Source organism: Drosophila arizonae, chromosome 3 (genome assembly GCF_054131065.1).
Source record: "Drosophila arizonae isolate 15081-1271.41 chromosome 3, UAZ_ARI_1.0, whole genome shotgun sequence".
Classification (NCBI taxonomy): domain Eukaryota; kingdom Metazoa; phylum Arthropoda; class Insecta; order Diptera; family Drosophilidae; genus Drosophila; species Drosophila arizonae.
Genome location: NC_142923.1, coordinates 6,670,126 through 6,691,354, shown reverse-complemented (window position 1 = coordinate 6,691,354; position 21,229 = coordinate 6,670,126). Strand labels below are relative to the sequence as shown.

The following is a 21,229-nucleotide window of genomic DNA, read 5'->3' as shown; positions in this document are numbered from 1 at the left end:
CTATGAGTAGACTATGTAAAAATGTGAAATAAGACTTTATAAGGGAATCAGAGAATGCTAAAGTATACTTGAAGCCCATAGGAAGTCCATTACTTCTGTGGCGGGCCAGTACCAAAAATGTATTCTTTCCGATATATTATATTTAATGTTCTACAATAGATTCTAGATATGAAATAATGATGGCAAATTAATGGACAAACAAATGAAGAGACAGACGTTGTCGTCTTTCTCTAGTATTACCATGCCTGAATGAGTAGAAGTAATATTTTTATATTTGACAACAACAAACAATATATACAAACATAAAATATTATTATTTAGGTATATATACATATTATGAATATATATTGTATAATCAATTTTGCTTTATTCGTGAATACATACAATTTGTTTTAAATATATTTTAGAGGTTTTTAGATTAATTTTATCTAAAAAGCCTTAAAGAAAGCCCAAACAGTTTTTTTTTTTTTTTAATTTTTAAAAATAAAGAGAAAAATAATATTTTAATATATATTCATACTATGTATATGTACATACATATATAATATAAATATAACAAAAAATAGTATATTTTTATTTATTTTAGGTGTATATTTTATATTTTTACTACATATAAATATAAATATTAATATCAAAATCAAATTTTAAGGCTTTATAAAATGGATTAGAATTAAAACACTTGAAACACTTGAAATTGCGCTTAGTTGCCAAATGTTGGTAAATGCAATTGGTAGCCTCAACTCAATTCGGATATATAAACCAATTAAATCAGATCATTAAGCAACAAACTGTGTGTGTGTGTGTGTGCATTCCATTCAAAGCACGAGCGGATTTATGGCAAGCCAAATGGCCTGAATGAGCAGACAAATGAAATGAAAACCGAACAGTCAGTGGGTTAGTGGGCAAAGCTCCCTACCCATGGATAAGCGGGCCATACGAAATAGGGACAGGGTATGTTGAACAATTGCAACTGGAATTATAATAAAAGAACAATCGCCCATAACAATGGAGCTGGTTGCAGTTTTCATTATTGTATTGCTACCTTGTTTGCTTGAATCGGCATTAATACGGGCTAATTAAACAAATATTGGGTGTGAGTGTGCGTGTGAGTGTGTGTGTGAGTGAGTGTGTGTGGATCATATGGCTTATATCAACAAACGGCATCGATGACACCAGAAGGCAATGTTGAACAACATAATGCGATAGACACCGCTCAAATGAGCAACGCTGAGCGAGCGAGAGGCAACAAAACCGATGGCAAGGGATGGGGCAAATAGGGCAAACAGACGGACGGAGTGTGTGTGCCATGTGTGGCATAAATTATGCGGCAGAATTTTGCATGCGTTGCATTTTACAGCGCATAATTTGCATTTTTAAGCATTTTCACAGTGCATTGGGCATAATTAAAAGCGACGGCAAACGGGGACAGCGCGCCGGCTGGAATGTACTTTTTCGGTTTCATTTGGCTTTTTTTTTTTTTGGCCCTGAGTGTGTACACACTGAAATGCAATTAAGGCAACAACACATCAGGTGGGCCAATGGCCGTAGGCGTGGGCGTGGCCGTGGGCGTGAGTGGAGCGAGCAAAACTGTTAAACTGCTCAAGCTGCTCACCTTAAAGATTACACAGTTGACTAAGCGAAAGGCAGGGCCGTCTGAGGTCTGATGTCTGAGGTCTGAGGCCTGAGACTTGGCAGCTGGTTGGGTGGGTAGCTGGCGCACTTAACAAATTAATGTCAAGCCACAATAAAAGTCAACAGCTGGTTTGGCTTGCGGCACAGCCAAAGGCTGGGCGGAGCCAGCTCAGGTGAAAGCATAGTTGAGTGCAATGTCATGCTGAGACTTAGTGAGAGTTTGGGCCGAATAGTGGGCGGGACGTAGAGGGGATAGCTGGGATAGCGCGTGCAGCCAAGAATGGCAAACGGAAGCTCTGCCACTCGCAAAGCAACATTTACAAATGCACACACACACACACACACACACACGCACTCACGCACACACCGGCAGCGGCAGGCACTCGCGCATGTTTAAGCGCCCGAGATTTTGCGCTTGACATATAATCTTTATGTTGCCATTCGCTTTGCCTGTTATGTGTCTGTCGGTCTGTCTGTCTATCTATCTGTCTGTATGTGTATGTGTGTGCGTGTGTGTGTATGTGTTGCATCCTTGCGCATCCTGCGCAAATGGCAAAACTTTTGCCCAGCACGCAGCACTTGCTCAACTTTTGATGGCTGAGGTGTGAAATTTACGAGTTCTGCGTTTCGCGAGTCCAAATAGGCATATAATTATGGCACATATACATATGCAGCTGCACGTACGCACTCACTTACAGCACACACACACGCTTTAAGATTAAAACTTGCTTCTGTTTAGAAATTCATTGAAATGATGGCATTACTGTAAGATATGCAGAAGCAGAGAGCGTATGTAAATATAAATATGAAGGCTAAGAGGAATTATGTATGTAGATAAATACATATGATGTACTCTCGTTTGAAATATACTTCATAGCATATATCTAGTATAAATTTATGTACTAATTAGTTTTAAATTGGATAACAAAATCAGATTAAGCTAAAGCTATAAGAGCTCAATATAAGTTAACTTAACTTAGGGAGTAGCAAAAATATCAACTTATTTAAAAAATAAAACAAAATAAAAATATAAATAAATAAATAAAAAATATATGCAATATTATTGCATGACATTGCATAGTTAAATTGAGTATTTTATGTATGAAATTACATGAATATATACATATATTTTTAGCATCCTTTATGTCCAGTTCCGTGAAACTTTATACATATATATTTACTGCTGAGTGGAATTTCACGAGCTTGACCTCGTGCGCCAACATTCATTCATATGCCGCTGCGGCTGTTCCAAATGAACTTCCTGGCCAAGCTGCAGACGGAAAAACAACTTCACGGTATTTGAAGTCGACCACAATGATGCAAGAGTGAGAAAGAGAGAGAGAGAGAGAAAGACAGAAGCAGAGACAGTGAAATAGAGTAAGAGTGAGACACAGCGGCAGAGAGTACCGAAAAAATGCAGTTAAATGAGCGGAAATGCAAAATTAACTCGCTGCGAAAGCGCAGAACAAACAAAGAAATTGTTGTACAACTCAAATACAAAAAAAAAAAAAAAAAAAAAAACAAAACAAAACAAAAAAGCACACAAACGAAAAAATAAAATAAGTAAAAGGAAGACAATGTAAAAGCAAAATGAGGAGGAAATAGAGAAAAATAATGGCAAGTGGAGTGGCAAAGGAAAATTCAAGTAGCGCAAAAAACAAGTCCGAATAAATGTTGCCACTTGGCCAAATTTAATGCAAATATTTGGCCAACCGCAAAAGCCTCGCGCAACAAAAGCAAATTTAAATGCAGCAGAACTTTACTGCAGTCCGATAGGGTATACGATATTCTTATCGATGAAGCGAAAACAAACTTTGATCAATGAATTTTTAATTAGAAATTATTTTTGTAAATAATTTTTTTTATAATATGGGAGTAGAATGGGTTGATGTTTATACTCTTTCTGTGGGCTAATTAGCTGAAGCAAAATTTATTTTTAGTTCAGCGTTGCTCATTTAGTATTAAAAATAATGAATACAGTGTTGAAGTTGACTTTAATATTCATATGAAACGAAATTATTCGAAGAACAACATATTGACGCTAACTGCTATGAGAGAAATAAAATGAGAAGAACTGCTTACTTGCTTGGCTTATTGACCTTACAATGTCTTACTAATCTATTTCCAAGTACTGATATCACTCATACAAGTTACTAAGCTGCTCCTGCAGTTTCTTTGAGGAACTGCCAAAGTAAATACTCTTGAAATTTTTCGCTATGACACGATAATAGAAGAAATTAGAAAGCTGCTCCTTGGTTTGTTAAGGTCTGGTTGCCTAATCAGGTTGTTCACAGGTATACATATTCATATTCTTACAAGTCATACTCTATTAGCTAGCTTCACTACCGTCAAAGACTTGGTGGAAATCTGTCTCTTCAAGAAACTGCCAGAGCTGATACTCTGTAAATATTTCACCTCTGTATTTCTCTCTCATTGCAATATTTCATCATGCAGCAGCTCTATATGAGAATCTACCACAGTTACCCACAGCCTTTACAGCACCTTCTGTCTGGTACTTACTCCACTTATCCTATACTCAACTTATAGCTCAATGAAACTCCCCTCTTATTGATTGGAAACCACGAATAGGCATTGTCTATTCCACATCAATTTAGACAATTTATGTTTACATTTGCCGCTAACATTCCGGCAAGTGAATCTGAATCGTTATTGCTCTTGACACGTAAGCCAGCTCCGTCTGGCCACCTCTGCCCTGTCCGCCTTCTCACCCCGCTTCTATTTGGCCATTATCTGTATATTTGCCAAGGTAACGAGCAGTTTGGGCCATACAATTTGCAGCGACAAACCTCGCAATCGCTTAAATCGCATTCTCCCCCACTCCCACTCGGCTCTAACATTTTCGTGCTCCGCTTTCCGCTAGTAAAAGGGTCTTTGAGAATATCCCCAAATGTTGAGCTTGATAAATAGAAAATGAAAATTGTAAATGATTTATTTTACAGCGCGTCTTCTTAGCTGCTGACGCACTTGTCCGTATTTGTACTGAACGAAAATTGTATTTAATTGTCAGGCTAACAATTGTCGTAGCGAAAGAATGAGAGATGTACAGAGAGAGGGGGGAGAGACAGAGTGGTGGACTCGTAATTTAAACAAACATTTTCACAGCGCCCAATGAAAATGACAATAAAAATAGCATCAAATTTATGGCATACCAAACGAAACGGAATGGAACGAAAAACGAGTCCAACGGGCAGAGCCGGCCCTCCACACACACACACACTCACACACATAGTTGGCAGAAGGCAAGGCAAGGCAAACGGCATCTGGCACTTGGCACTGACTTCTGCCTGGGGCAGACAGAGAGACATACAGCTGCCAGGGGCGACACACTCAGTCCCACTGACTTTGCACAATTAATGGCGGGCAGCCTGACACGCCTAGCCCGCGACTGCCGCCCACTCGCCCACCCACCCACACTCGGCCACAAGACTTGAGCAATTGTGAGAACCTTTGCCAAGTGTCTGTGTCACCGCTAAATTTAACATAATCCTGGAACGTGGCCGACGCCGACGCCGCCGCCGTCGACTCATTTAATGCGCTTCCCTTTTCGGCAGCTAACGCGGCATAGACCCGCCGCCGTCGCCACCGCCCACCCGGCTCGGTCCCTTTGGCTGCCTGCATGCGGTGTCTTTGTCCTGCGGTAAGCCTTTCTTTTGCCGCGCATAATTAATTTCACGTTTCTGCCAAAAATATGCGCCAGAATCTCTCGTTCGTTCTGCTCCACTTTGATTTGATGTTGTTGCTGTTGTTGTTGCAGCTTTGCTATTTATTTTGTTCTTGGCAAGCCGCCTTGAAGTCACAGCCAGCCAACTTGCCAATTGGCATTTCTCAGTTGGCCCACAAACGGAAGAAATTTCTTCGCTAAGCAGCGTAAAGGCCCGAGACAAATTTAGCTGCCAAAAGATGGCCAAATGCCATCAAAACGTAATCAGTTTATTGTTAAATGTATTTAGCTATGCAGAGATCCTTCGCCAGTCAGCCCGGCATGCTTCACTGAGCGGAACTCTTATCTGTCTGGCATTTCGCAAGCAATTAGCTAAGCACGGCTCATTGTTGAATATTCTATTTAAATCATCATGGCGAATATACAAATATTTGATTTAGACAATTTCTTGAAAATTGATTGACCTTAAGACTGTTCGTATGGAAGCAAATTGAATTTCTCAACTATTTAATTTGCATCTGCTTTTCAATGTATTCAATTTATATATTGAAAAGCTAAAATGTCAGCTGGCATCAAAATATTGCAACAGGCAAAAGTTTCAGGCAAGTTAAGACAGTTGTTGTTCAGTCAAAACAGTTCTGGCAACTTGATCAATATTAATAGAAAACTTTTGTGTCCCGACAGAAACATTTTTATCTCGCTGTGTGCATCGACAGGAAACTAACGTGTTAAGGGTAGGCGAGAAGGAGATAGAAAGAGAGAGAGAGAAAAGGGCAACAATGTGTAAAAATAAAACTAAGAAATGTGAATGGCAAATGTTTTTATATTGTATATCATATTCATATATATTGCTGTTCAGATATTCATACGAGTAAATGGCAAATGATTATTATTTAAATAGTAATTTTTGAAATTATTTTTATTTATACCCGTCTTCGATACTTCGATACTTTTGAATATTCATTGCCAACTTAATTACCCGCATTTCATATCAACTTTAATTGCACTTTTAAGAGCTCTCTCACTTCCACTCAACTGAAATCTCGCTTGTCCGAGATTTAAGAATTTTATTTCCAAATATGATAATATTTGCAATTTATAAGTGCGCAATTCAATCACACTTGATTCACATGATTCACTGGATTCATTCGCTCGCTCGCTCGCTCAGTGGCTGCGCATTCATAATCGTTTCACAGTTGCAGTCGATAACAATTTAAATCCATTGTTGTCAATAAACAATTATTGCAATTCATGCAAAACAAAACGCAGAGCACACTTCGTGCCACGCCCAGCCAGACAGCCCTTGGCCATCCACTTGCCCCCCTCACCGCTCCGATGCTCCATTAGCCACCGGCGTCAGTCGGGCATAAGCGGCCCTGAGCCATGGCCTAGACCAATGCCAATGCTGCTGCTGTTGCCGAATCGCTGAGCTTTTTATCTTCATAAAAACGCGGCCAGACAGAAGCGACAGACAGACGTAGGATGCTCTACCCAAACGAAATTCATTGCGAAATGTTCAAAAATGGCGCGCGGAGAGCAAAAAATACAAAAATGAAATATATAGTATATAACTGTTGCCGGCAAAATTGAATGGATATGAAAGGCGGTGGGCGTGGCTGAGTGGCGTGCAATGGGCCATGTCATAGACAACGGGCAGAGGGCCGGCTGCGTTGGCTGCAGGCGCACTAAATAAAGTTGCAGTAAAAACTATTAGACAGCCGACCGCGTGGATATAAAACAACAACAACAACAACAACAACAGCTATAAGCAAAACCAAATAAAAAACACAAGCGAAAGAGAAACACCAAAATTTTGGGCCATATTTGCAATTGGTGGGAAAAGTGTGGCGACAGCCGAGGGGAAGGGAGCGATAACAGAGCAGACTGAAGCCGACAGCAATCGCAGCGCAGAAGCTATAGAACAGAAACAGGAAATTAAAAACGAATCGTACGAGTGTGTGGCGAGTGTATCTGTGAGTGTGTGTGCAAACGGCCAGCATCAAAAGACACTGCTGAGGCGACCGAAACACAAAGTGTTTAATTCAATATGAGGCAAGGGACACACGCCAATGGCCAGTTGGTAGGCAACCAAGGGGTGGAGAGGGGGACAACGCAGTCAAAACTGTGCGCTCTTACCTTGACTCTTAAATTTATGTGCAAACTTTTGCTGTGCGTGTACCTCAGTGTCTGTGTGTGTGTGTGTGTGTCTGAAAATTATGCAATTTTAACGCATAAATTTCACGACTCAGCCCGAGGCGAGCAGCAGCAGCAGCAGAGAGTCAGCCCATAACTTAGCCGACTTCACGATTGTCTAATTAAAGCCAGTTTAACGGACGTAGACCCTTTCCCTTTCCTGTGCGCCAACCAGACAATACAAATGCCTTCCGTATACCATTTTCGGAGTGGGCAAAGGCCACTACTACTATAAACTATTTGATTAAGGTGCGCCATGAAGCAACTACTCCCAGTACTCAAGCTAAGGATTAGATATAGATAAAGTTGTTATAACTAAATTGTTGTTTAACTAAATATCTACTAGTTGAAGAGTTTCTATTCATTACAAATAATAGCTCTTATATTGGTAAAGCTTAGAAATTTCAGAGAAATTTTGAAAAACAATGTTAAATTGTTTTTACTTTAATATATTCTGTATATACGAGTATATGAATATATCTGATATATATATATTACACTAAATTTATTTATTTATATTTTTATTTTTAATCAATTTACTGCATACAAAAAAAGTTTTTCAAATTTGTTAATTTAAGAGTACTATGCTTAAGCAACAACAACAATTTTAAAGAGCTTTAAATTCCCTACTGAATATATTTAAATATATGTGATATATATATTTTACTTTGATCTACGCCAACTCTTGGCAGCTCCAAGCCGTATCTTACTGAAAAGGTTCCCAATTTTAAGCGCTCTTTCTCTCTCATTCTATCTCCCTCTGCACTGCATTGATCACTAATTTGTCGCGCACTTAATTATTCAGTGAGGCAAATTAGGCTCAACAATCTATATATAGATAGCATAATTAAAAAGTAAATAGTTAAAAATCATATTCAAAAATTCAATTACAAGCATAATAAACGCATTGATTATTTATTTATTCATGTAAACGTTACACATTTTTCGGCCCAAAGCCACAAAAATAAAATTCTATAAACTATTCATATGCAGATATTTGGCCCTATAGATACAATCTAAGCCAAGCTAAGCACAAAAAGCCCAAATAAAAACCATAATTTCTAAATTGAATGGGCTTATAAATTAATAATAATGCGAATAATGTTTTGAAAAGTTGCAACTCCAATTGAATGGAAAAGAAAATTGCTAGCCTGTACAGGGTATCTGTAGTCGATGCACTACTTTCAAGTCTCCATGACCCGCTCGTAAACATAAAAGTTGGCAACGCTCCCCGGAGACAAATCAGTTTGATTTTGATTGCATCTTTTATGGCCTTTGGCACCTTATAACATTTGTTTTTTTTTTACCCCGGCCACGCCCACCGCAACCTGGGCTGCTGCAGCCCAATACGGTATCTTTCGGCAGTGCGGCCGGGGCATGTTTTAATTCAGCCCATCAGAGTTGTTTGACGTTGTTGTTATGGTTTCCGGTTGACGGTTGTTGCTTGTTGCAGTCAGCGTTATTGGCACGTGTTTTGCTTTTTCGTGTGCTTTTCTTCCTCTTGTTGGCCTTTGTTTTCGTGTGTTTTTCATCTTGCTTCAAACTCGCAGTTCTTTCTTGGGATAAGCTCGTAAAACTTTTGCCCGAAAACAACAACAGAACAACAAGAAAACGAAAAACTTGACTCGTATTTGTGGCATTTGTAGGTTTTATGCGTGCTTCGTGCCACAGCCATCAAAGGTGGCCAGAGCACTTGGCCCAAACACCTCAAGAATTTCTTTTAACAATTTAATGAGCCATAAGGGGGGCTGCCCCTGCTGCGGCATCAGGGGTCGCCCGCTACCGAGTCCACGACCTGTGTAAGCGAACAGCGTGACAAAACAGACATGAAAATATTTAGCATGCAAAAGCGGCATCACTGGCGGGGTATGCTCGGCTAGAAATACCTTGTTGATTGCGAGTAGGTCATGGGGAATATTTGGCACAATTTCGCTTGATTCTATAATACTGTAAATAACAAACTTTTTTTGTTGTTTTCTGTTCTGTTTATAAATCAAATTTAATCACATGTTTTCTTCTTTTTTACTTTATTCCATTCCATTTGCTATTGCTGCCACTCGATATCTGTCACATGGAAAGCTTTGCAATTGAAATGTCAATAATGTTTTGCAAAATTGTTGCGCAATACTTAAAAAAATTTGACATTTTTCATCGGTTGCACTCAGCGAAAATTAAAAAAAAAATCGGCTTTAAGATACTTTTTTAATGCTTTAATGTTACAGCTCAATATTAAAAATCTAGTTTGTAATTTCAGTAATTATTCAGGATATTTTTTTTTTTTTTTTTCATTTCACTCCCTATTTTTTCCAGTGTTGCAAAAACAAAATATTTTCATTTGACTCTCAAAATCTTTGACATGCAACAGCAATCAAAAGCGAAGGGTGGCAAGGGGCAAAGCGGGCGGAGGGCGGGCAAGGGCACACGGAAATGGTTCTGTGGTTGACCGGGGGCCACAGCTAGGACGCCATTTTGTGGCCTGTCTTGTGGTGTCGCCTGAAATTGGCCAACAAACACGGCAACAAGCACGAGCAGACCAAAAAGGAACATCCGACTGAGCGAGAGGACTAGTGAGCGAGCGGGAGAGAGAGAGAAAGAGAGAGAGACACGCAAAAGAACAAACGTCGAAATCCAATTCAAAATGCCATCAGACATTCTAATTTCATTCATTTCTCAATACAATCAACTGAGCGAGAGGCCGGCCTGTTGGTTGCCTGGATAGAACAAAGTCCCCAAATTTACTTCCTTATGTCACATAAATTCTGATTGTGATAAAGCGAAACAGCAACAGCAATAGCAACAACAACTAAATCGGATATGCAGCAAACGGTTTTTTAGTTCGCATCGGCATAAATTGCGGCAACAAATTGAATTTTGCTTTATTACCAGCATGGGCACATGACCCTCGCCAGTGACCTTTTCTGCAATCGCTTACCGTTAACTGACGTACGTTATCTAATGTAAGCTGAAAGAACTGTAAGAAGAGCTTGCTGTAGTGGCATGTCCCTGCTTTGTTGTTGCAGTTGTTGGAGTGAAACTATCATTTCCTGATTTCGGGTGAACATTTCCAACTCTTTGAGTACGAAATGAAATATGAGTCTGAGTTCTTGAATCAATAGGCTTAATGCTGAAAAGCGTACAAACGAAAATTGTAAAATAAATTATTAAGTATATGAAAACTTTTGCATTTATATTAAATCTATATGAATTGAACAGAACAATTTTATTTTTATTTTTTTTTTTTAACTGACTGCCTTTAAGATTTGAAAGTTCTGTTTATTTATTGAACAAATGGTTGAACAAAGAGCGCACAGAGATATAAAGATAATGTAGGCTTGTATGTGTTTCTGTCTTAGCTAAGTGGTGTAAGTTAGTTAATAATATTGTTGTGTATGAAAGGCTTTGAAGTCTGAACGTCACGTAAAGCACACTGCCACAGTTAAAGCTGATTAAGTCTGAATAACTTTTGAATATTTTTCGTTTCAAGTCGCAGCCTAAGCTACGCACATTTATAAAGGTTTGCGTTCCGCTCCTTCCGCTTGGAATTTAAGTATTTTGTTTCACTTCAATCCGCCATAAAGCAAACTCGCATTCTCTCAAGTTTATAATCATGCCATAACACGCTTTTAACGACTGTCCAGCTCTCAAGCGTTCATTGTCTGCATGCGAAATACTTAACGAACTTTTCTTTTTCAAGTATTTGGTTGCGTTCATCTTGTTGCATTTACAGCTGGGTGATAAAAATGCCAGCAAACGGCATAAGAAGTGCGGGCCAACGAATACTGAACGATGCAGAAAAAGAGTCATTGGGGATATTTGCAGTGGCTGGTGGCATTTTAAGTGCCTGGGCCGGGCCGGGTCTGTCCGGGCCGAGGACGGATGTGACGTCGGCTGGTGTCGTGTCGCTCATTTTTGTGCAAATTGTATAAAATAAATATGAATTGGCTGTCATGAGGGCAGCAGCGTGGTCTTTAGCGGAGTGCCCGGGGGATCAATTTGTAGTTTGGCTGTCGCTGCAAGGGATTTGCATTAGAATTTCAAGTGGGAAGGCCAAAGTAAATTGAATTGCCACACAAAATGTTAATTGGCATCATAAAGCAACTGCTCCAGACAGGCGTAAATGAATTAAAGTTGCAACAGCAACAACAATCCAAGGTAACGGCAATATATAGCTGATACGCGTCTCGAATGCAATCAGAAATTAATTGTGGCAATAATTGCTTTATAAATAAATCCAAGCAACCAGCTTCGTGTGTGCGTCTGTGTGTATTTGTGTGTGTGTGTGTGTGTGTGTAGTTGATTGTGGTGCTTGGCTGTCTCAATCGCTGCACTGCAAAATCAAACTAATGAAACGGCAGTTAAGCTAATCAAGCAGACAGCCAGCCATTTGATTTAAAGCCGCAGCCAAAGGCGCGTATGATTGATTTATCAATCTCAGCTCGACTCGACTCGGCTCGAATTGACTTGCCGTAAGTGTGCATGTGGGTGTGGCAGGCAGAAACGTGTGTTTGCTTGAGGCGTAGTTTTCTATTTGCATAATTTAATAATTGATTTGCATTGTTGTTACAGCTACACGCCTCCAGCTCGCCCCTTTAGTAGGCCGCGTCAGGGTTGTACTCATACACTCTGCTTAGCGACCACAGACAGTAACCTGAACAAAGGAAGCCCTTTAAATGTGACGAGATTTAGATGATGGCTACACTCACTCAATAGCGACAGCACGGCTACCAGAAACGGCCACCAGAGATGCCTTAGCTTGTTGCGCTTCTTTGCAGATTGCTGGAAGCGCTTCATACTGCATTTGTGGCACAAGGGCTGGTACTGCTTCTCCATGATCTCGATGAGGTCCTTGGTCTTTCCATCGATTTCGCCAAACATATTGAGCAACTCCTTTTCGTTCACCACAGAGTTCTCGAGCGTAATGGCAACCACAGTTACTCGCGCATCCTTCCAATCCTCCAGCGCCTGGTGACTACCCAACACGTCCTTGATCCTGTGCTTGACTCTCAAAGAGCAGCCCGGCTGATCACCCTCTACCGGCTGCATGATGATGCTCAGCTCGATGGTGTCGAAGCCCGACACGCGGCCACAGGTGGGCTGTACTTGGAAGAGCGTCGCATTGTCAATGTCTATGGAGTAGTCGACGGGCTGGGAGCCCAGATTGAGCAGACTCAGCTGTCGCTTCTGTATGTGCGGAAACGGAGATTGGAACTTCACGTTCAGCGGCGACACAATCAGGACGTCGTTGCCTGCCATTTTCTACAATGTTCTATTACAAAGTTTATTCGAATATAAATATTGAGTTATTATATATTAAATTGAATTTGGAAATGAACGAAAGCCTGCTTGAAGCTTGAGCAATTTATACAAAGTGTCGAAATTATAGTAAAGGCTTAGCTACCCGGTCTGGCAAATAAAATAAATACTTTTTATTTTTCTAAAATTCCTTTAATAATAATTAGCCTAAATTTTATCCATAAAAAAAAAAGCTAAAGCAAATGCGATATATATGAGATTTTTCTGTACAGAAGATGAATGATATTAAAGTTCTTTCATTTTATACGAAAACTATGCTTAAGTTAACTAATTCTTCCTATTAATTATATTTAATAAGCCCAGGCAATAATATCATAGGCACAAAAATATTGCATATAACATCGAACTTGAGTCACTCATACCTCCACTGCTCCCAGCATTAGGGATCAAACACAACTAGCGCCACATTGAAGCTTAGCTAAACATCTTTAATCTCGAAGCCATATCGCAATAGTGTTCAATAGGCTTAGCTGTTTATATCTTTAAGGCTTTAGCTAAGTCCAAATCAGGCTCAACAAATAAGAGCATTCAGAAATATCGCCTGACAGCAGTGCACATTTAAATATACTAGTTCCATCAGTCATGTTGGCAGTGAGATTTAGTCAAGTATAAATATATGTACATATATACGAAACGGGATTAGCTAATCGTCAGATATTGAGAAACGGTCAATATTGTTGGCGCAGTCATTATGTAGATGGCATGGGCTTTGTATTAGTATTTGTCACATCGACAACATTATTAGCAACAAATGCCCGATAAACGCTTGGGGGTACTTCAAGCTACCGCAATTTCGTCAGCTTGGCCAATTTGAGGCTACCCTCGTCTTGTATTTTTTTTTTCCATTTTTATATATATATATATATATAGACTTCCTTTTTTTTTTTTCCTAAATGGCCAGCTTTGAAAGTGTCCTGTAGGGTCCATTCGTTGCCCGCTGTCCGCTTGTCCGTTGGTCCGTCAGTCCGTTTGTCCGCTGTCAACAACATTTGTACAACGTATTTTTTCATCTTTCTTTTTGCAGATTTATGAAAACGAAGAAACCGTGAAGGACGGAGACAAAGCGAAAGCATTGTTATGCCACCAGCCAGCCAGCCAGCCAGCCAGCCAGCCAGCCAGCCAGGCAGCCAGGACACTCGTTGACAGCAGGAAGAAAATGTTGCGTAGTCGAGCGCAGCTGCTTCAAAAATATAATAAATAAATAAACATAATTTATAAGTAGCAGATTTTTTACGTCTGTGTTGGCATAAATGCTTCAACACACTCACACACATACACGCACACACACGCACACTCTTTGTGCGTTTCATTTTTTGTCTGTCTGAATAGCTGAAGATGAATGCGAGATGCCATCTTTGAGGGTATTTACCACAGCAAAGTGCTGAGACAAAGCGGCGATAACAAAGAATTCTGCTGTATAGCTCAATGATACGACGTATGCGTGACGTGACGTAGTACGCTTGCGTTACGTTAAGACAGCCATATTTAATGAGCAGCTATACAATTGATCGGCGTCTTTAAGCTGACGCTGCAACAAGTGGCCATGGAGAGAAAAGTGATAAGCGCCAAGTGCTTTAAATAAAGTAAATATTAACTTACTTTAGTCCAATGAAATTCACAATACAATCAATTCCCATAAGTTCCTCAGCTTAGTCAGAATCATAAGAAAATTATTAATACATTTCTGGTATTCATCCCCTTTGCTCTAACTATATAAACGAGGCGGAAAGTTGATCGGTTATTTATTGATTTGTATAAATCCTGTAAATACATTAGCTTACTCCGATTGCATTGAGAAAAGCTTTTGCCTTTGACTGCTGCTGGTGGCCCATATAGGCAGCTGTGTAGCCTTCATAGTGTGCTTTGAGTTGTCAAAAACATGTACCCTGTAGCCGCCCCCCTAAGACACGCCCATTGCTGCTACTGCTTTTTAGCCCATAGAAAAGAAATCAAAAGCGAAAACAAAGACTTTCCTAGCCGACAGGCTAACCGGAAGTCAAGAACACAAACGAACTAAAAGCCGCACTCTCAGCAACAGCGCGCATATACTTATGATAAATATATATATGCACATAACTGTATACTATATGTATATATAAACTCATTCCGCTTGGCACTCCCACGCGCTCACGCTGAAGTGGAGTCCGTGGGTGGGGGCAACACATTCAAATGGTTCCATATTTCTTGACAATTTAGGACACCATTAGCGAGAAATTATTACTGTGCGACTCGACGGCGGGGAAGCAGACGCCGGCCCAGGCCAGGCACTGGAGTACGCATAGAAGCCGTCGAAGCAAACTGTACGACAAAATCGCAGCCTAGAGCAGAGAAGGACGAAACGGAGCGGAGCGAGAAGACGGTTTGCCGATTTTGGCGGGCAAAACGACAACACAGTGACACCCACAAGCCTGCGACGCCTCTAAAATGTAATGGGGCAAAAAAAAAAAAAAAAAAAAAAAAAAAAAAAAAATACTAAAAAATAACGAAGAGAGTTTCAGTTGAGTGTGTGTGACTAGGATATACCCTATATAAACGAGTCGTTTTGGGTGTGCAATATGCAGGGTTGCCAGAGTGATATAAGTATTATCTATAAAATGTATTTACTTGAATACAGTATAAAATAACATAAAATAAATTCCAAAATTGATGCAATCGTATATATGCAAATTATTGAATAATTTACTAAGATTTATAACCATGTTAGACTCATAAAAGATTATTGGAATTTATATTAACGTGTGCATATATTATATATGAATATACATATATTTTATAAAGAGTAATCCTGTTCTGCATGTCCTTCTCCAGTTAATTGTACGCTTATAAATATTTTAGTAAATACTGAGCATTAAACACAAGTAAAATTTCGATGTTGTAAATACCGAAGATTAAATGCTCTGAAAAAATATGAACAGTAGATGTTAATAAAAAAAAACCTAAATAATAATATTAATATTAGTATATAAGAATGAATAATTAATAATTTATTATTTTTATATGTATAAAAATTATAAATTAAATTTAGATATTTAAATTAGATAGATATTAATAAAAAAAAAAAAACCTAAATAATAATAATAATAATATGAGTATATAATAATGAATAATTTATTATTTTTATATGTATACAAAATTATCAATGCAATTAATTAAATTTAGATATTTAAATTAGATATATTTGATAGCTAACCAAAAATATTAAATTATGGTATCATAATTACTGAATTTAAATAAATAAATAAATATTTATTATGTTATACTATCATTTAATTATTATATTATTTTAATTTTAATTTTATACTGGCATAATCGTCCTTATTGCATTCCAGATTGATCTTTACTCGGTCCACTAATAGAAGAAAGGAAAGCTTCAGAAACTATGCAGCAAAATAAATAAAAGATATAAAAGATATTTATATATATATATATATATAAATATATTTGAATAAAATCTTAAAGAGCATTTGAAGTCAATGTAATTTCAAGCCTTGAATATTAATAATATAAATTAAACTTGTAAATTTGCCAGCGTATTCATTACGTCGTATCAACGAAATTCACTCTCTACACTCTCTCTCTCTACTACGTGTATATATTTTCTATCGCTCTGTTTTTGGGAAGCGAGCGGGTAACTTATGTGGGTGCTTAAGTGAACCATTAGCGCCGCGCGTCATTAAGTTGTTTCCGCTTGGCGCATTCCTTCCACTGTTCCACTGCTCTCCATTGAGTACTCGATGGGCATAGGCATAGGCAGAGTTCTGCTGGCGACGACTGCAACAGCTGAGAGGCGGGCAGCTGCGGCAGCAGCTGTGGCATTGAGGCACGTATTCGCGCCCGTATCGAGGCTTGTAGGCCACATCATTAATGGCTATAGACCGGAGCAGGAGTCGCCGGTACATAGACCAGACTTCTGCCTCTGCCTATTTATATCTTTTTTTATTCTCACTATTCCCATATTCCCATATTCTTATATTCTTTCTAGCTCTACACCCATTGCGGTTCATTGACCAGCCACTGCGAGTGAGCCACGAGCGAGTTCTCCGTTCGTTTAGGGCCAGCTCGTAATCATTTTAAGTGGGCTCAATATCCTCGAGGCGGACTTCCTCGTTTCGGCGCAATTTAATGTGCTGTGCGAATCGAGCAGGGGGAAGGTCAAACAGCAGCTGTGTGTCAAACGCAAAATTCAATTAAACGCAAATCAGTGCAAAAATCACATGAACCGTCGCGTCGGCCAGCAACCAGTGAGAGGCAACTCTTGCTCCTGCTCCTGCTTTTGCTTTTGCCGCCTAATGCAGCCCGCAGCTGGCAAACAGCAGGAGCCCTCCGGGCTATCGTCGTGCTGTTGCTGCTGGCGTCTCTCCGTTGCACCTTTGGCTAGGCCAAGCGGCACTTAAATGCCACACCAAGCCAGGTTCAGTCAAACACACACACTCCCACACACCTCCCAGTGGGTGCCACAATCAGCTATGCAACGGTGCAACGCGTCGTATGCGTGTTTTGCTGTTAGTTGACAGCAAATAAAACCAATTGCCGGGCAGCTGGGCTGCTGGGCTGCTGGGTTGCTGGGCTGATCTCTACGGCAACGCACGTCCATTACCAGTTTAAGTGGATTTGATGAGCGTTTATGTGTGTGCACAGTGGTGCTTTGTGGCGCACTGCCTCCCATCCTTGTCAGCGTGCATAGCACGTTCTAATTATGACACCACGGCGGATCAGCGGACCAGCAGGCCAACAGCATGAGCTCCATTTTAGGCTCATTTCGATGGCTCGCATCGAACCCAACAAATTTGCATAATTTAGTGTAATTTATAAACAAATTGCTTAGCTTCACTAAATAAATTTTAATTACCATTTATCAATTTACATTGTAATATGCACTGGGTAAAATAAAATTATAGCCGATTTAAAAATGAAGCACTGCCAATTAAGGCCCGCTGCACGATATGGCATAATAATATATTAAATTGAAATTCATCTTCAGAAAACAGACAATATAACGCTAGTGTCTCTCACCTATCGACTTATAGCTAATGCCAATACCAGCTAGCTAGCTAATCAAGTTAACAAAATCTCCTCGTCATTTCGTGCCATGCTCAGTATTTGTTTTGAATAGCTTTAGTAGCAGCAGTAAAATAGCAACAGCAACAGCAACAGCAGCAGCATTTGCCACAGTTGCTGCAACAACAGAATTGGCTTATCGCACATGCAACGCCCACTGCATTTGCATGTTTATTGTGTGGTGGCTTTATGGCTGTGATAGCAATAATTAAGGCTTATTTACAAGCTCACAATCCACGGCGCACAGTCAATAGCAACAACAGCAACAATGCGAACAACAATTAGAGCGCTTATAGCAAAAGCAATCGCAATATGTATGGGCAGCAACAGCATCGACAGGTGCAGCAGCAGCAACAGCAGCTCACCTGTCCGGCAACATATTGGTGAACTGTTTAAACGATACAACATTTCGTAACGAAGGACATTAGTTGCTTCTGTGTGCGTGTGTGTGTATGCATGTGCGTATACTTGTGGGCTTGCGAGCATTAGACACCTCATATTGGTAATTATTTGCAATGGGCCTGAACGTACAATAAACAATTGATATATGCCGTGTTGAGGGAGACAGGGAGAGACAGAGCGAGATGGGTATAGAAAATGAGAAATATGCAATGCAAGATAGATAGAGAGAGATATATACAGAGGGAGAGAGAGAAGGCGAGAGAGAGGAAGAGAGAGAGAGAGGAACGATAGAGTGTGAAAGAGTGCGATAGAACAGAAGGAAAAATATAGAGGGAAACAGTTTAATAAATAGAACGGACAATATATTGTACAGATAATAAGCAAAATAATAAAACAAAATAGAAACAAAAATACAGAAGATTAAAAATGTCATACAATATAATGAGAAAAATATATAAATATATAACAAATATAAAAATATAAAATAAAAATAAATTAATAAAAAGACAAAAGCTAGATGCGATAGTCAAACTGGTACAGTAAAAGTCTTTAAAAAAAAAAAAAAATAAAAAACAAAAATAAAAAAATAAAAAATTAAAAAAAAAAGAGAAGATAGAGAAGAGAAGCTAGATAGAGAAGGTAGACAGAGATGGATTAAATGATTGAATGAAGAAGCAATTTTACAAAACTCAATCTATCAATTAGTTTGACGGTACAGAACTGAAGATCTGTGGAGCAACGTTGTTGAAGAAGAAGGAGACGAAATAATATCGACAATGAAAACACCTCGAATAGCGTGATTGTAAAAGTGCTTTTAGCCCTGCTGGTCAACATGTTAATGGCTTTGATTAGCTGCACTCTCGACTGTGGAGAATGGATGACTCGAGCGTAGTATTCGCCAAAGGGGTCCAGAGACCCCCAGACTCATGACCAGATGAGCTGCATTCCAGTGCAGCGAAATGCTAACAGACACGGATAAAGGACTGAAATGCGTTTCGCTTTTGCCTGAAAATGAAATGAAACGTTCGCCAGAGAGGCACTTTCCGGATTGAGAATTGTGCGGATTGGACTGAAGCAATTTGGTTTATATCTTTTATGGGCCAACACAAACAATTCGCACGTAAAAGCAATAAAGTGTGCACATGATTTGGGCCCTTTGTGTAGGTAAATGCAAAATAAAATAGAGCCACTTGGCGGCAACAGCACTGCGAGACTGACGCTGAGAGACTGAGAGACTGTGACTGAGCCCTGCCACGTGTTCCAGACTGTCTGAGTCGGACGAGCAAATCGAAGTCGAAGTCGAAGTGGAAGTCGAAGGATGGAGGCTGGGCATGAGTGCGATATCATTTCAAATTGTTTTCAATCAAATGTGACTTGCATCTGTAATTTGTATGCAAACGAGCTGGCATCGATGTCGTCCTCGTCGTCGTCGTTGTTGGCGCATTGACTGATTCGTGATTGACAGCGCACTCCGGAAAGGCGCCGAATGGCCCAGGATGACAGCCGGGTGTAAGTGCCAGGGAAAAAAGCGCTGATGCAAGCACAGCACAAAAAAAAAAAAAAAAAAAAAAAAAAAAAAAAAAAAAAAAAAAAAAAAAAAAAAAACAAGGTAGCCGAAAACCTTAATGCTGATTTGTCTTTGAACAGCTCGTCAGCTCTCAAGTGTAACATATAAAATTTCAATTTCAATGTGCGCAAAATGCGGCTTTAAAAATGTAAACAAAATAAAATCATGCTCAAAATATATATATAGTAAATATTTACAAGTCAACATGGCTATTCCTTAAAGAACAAATTGTAATTGGGTCATTGTTTTATCTGCATGATTTTCACTATTTGACCTTATGGAAAATAAAAATGTTGAGCATTGTTGGGCAGTGCGGGCGTTGTTCATTCAATTTAATTAAATTATAATGAACGCGTAAATTACTTAATGAAGCGAATCGCTGCAACTTTTGTGCTGTGCATATGTCAGTTGCAACGTTCGTCGATTGTTCAATGACAGACTCAAAGGAATTCGCACGGCACCACGCCCACAGTGCCGGTGTTGAAGTATGGGCCATAAAATGTATCTGGTATCACCCAACAGGAAAGACAAAAAAAAAAAAGAAATCTTTCAAAGAAAATCACTGTAATGTCTGATTCTGTCAAGCTGCTTGACAGACTCAGTAATCCATGGAGACTGCTGAAAATCATGGTGCTTTAACATTTATGGAGCCAAAGAAAACTTAAAGTAAATATAGAAAAGTCAAAGACAGCTGCTGATACAGATCTATTCGACTAGAAAAAGGGATAGGTTAACAATATCATGACTGAACCATGTAAAATAGTCTTGACCAGACTCTTACAAATGCCTCAAAAGAATCGGTTTACGGCAGAGCCAAAATAGCAAAAAAAAAAAAAAAAAAAAAGAGAGAAAAGAAGCTGCTGCGATAGCAAAATCGACAAAGACAAAAGGCAGAAAAAGTAAAATTTCTAATACTTTTTTGACAGCAAACTGAGCAGGCATGGCAATGTTTGATTTTTATTTTTTATTTTTGTTCTTAAGGCTATTAAGGAAAGTACAAACAGCCATAATAAGAACTGAGGCAGTTTGGCCAGGCACCGAATACTTAATGCTCTATAAAAAATATATTAATAGGGTATAAATGGGAAAGTTTTTATATCGAAATTTCCCCTCTGTTAATGTATATATATATTTATGTATGTTTTTAAAGTACAGGTAAGCTTGTTTTATATTTCGAAAGTATCCTCTGTTGGATTATTAAAAGTTAAAGTGTGCGTAAAATTGCATTAATATTTTCTACCCACAAAGCAAAAGAAACTCAAAAAAGGGACACTTTGTGTTGAAGGCTTAATTTTAGCTACTGCTCGTTGTCCTGCGACTCCCAATTGCTTTTGTCCTTCTTGCGGTTGTGTGGGCAAAGTTAAATGTACTTAAAAAAAAAA

At 39.2% G+C, this 21,229-nt stretch overlaps 1 protein-coding gene and 1 long non-coding RNA gene across 2 annotated transcripts; one reads left to right on the top strand and one right to left on the bottom strand.

Annotated features, from left to right (window-relative positions):
- The first annotated feature begins 9,477 nt into the window (after positions 1 to 9,477).
- Positions 9,478 to 10,719, top strand: LOC149269620 (uncharacterized). Its single transcript, XR_016269195.1, has 2 exons — positions 9,478 to 9,760; positions 9,818 to 10,719. It is a non-coding gene; the product is annotated as an uncharacterized LOC149269620 (long non-coding RNA).
- A 40-nt stretch (positions 10,720 to 10,759) lies between these two features.
- Positions 10,760 to 12,893, bottom strand: LOC108612099 (uncharacterized). Its single transcript, XM_018005000.2, has 2 exons — positions 12,211 to 12,893; positions 10,760 to 12,155 (listed from the first exon to the last, which is right to left on the bottom strand). Exons 1-2 carry the CDS (start codon positions 12,758 to 12,760, stop codon positions 12,097 to 12,099), a joined length of 609 nt encoding a protein of 202 aa, XP_017860489.1. The 5' UTR covers positions 12,761 to 12,893; the 3' UTR covers positions 10,760 to 12,096.
- Between the last annotated feature and the right edge of the window lie 8,336 nt (positions 12,894 to 21,229).

Bases quoted from the DNA above. Each gene is read 5' to 3' on its own strand.
- LOC108612099 (XM_018005000.2), bottom strand. From the start codon at position 12,760: ATGGCAGGCAACGACGTCCTGATTGTGTCGCCGCTGAACGTGAAGTTC. The intron at 12,156-12,210 runs GTGAGTGTAGCC...TCCTTTGTTCAG, and splicing joins AGCCGTGCTGTCGCTATTGA to GTTACTGTCTGTGGTCGCTA.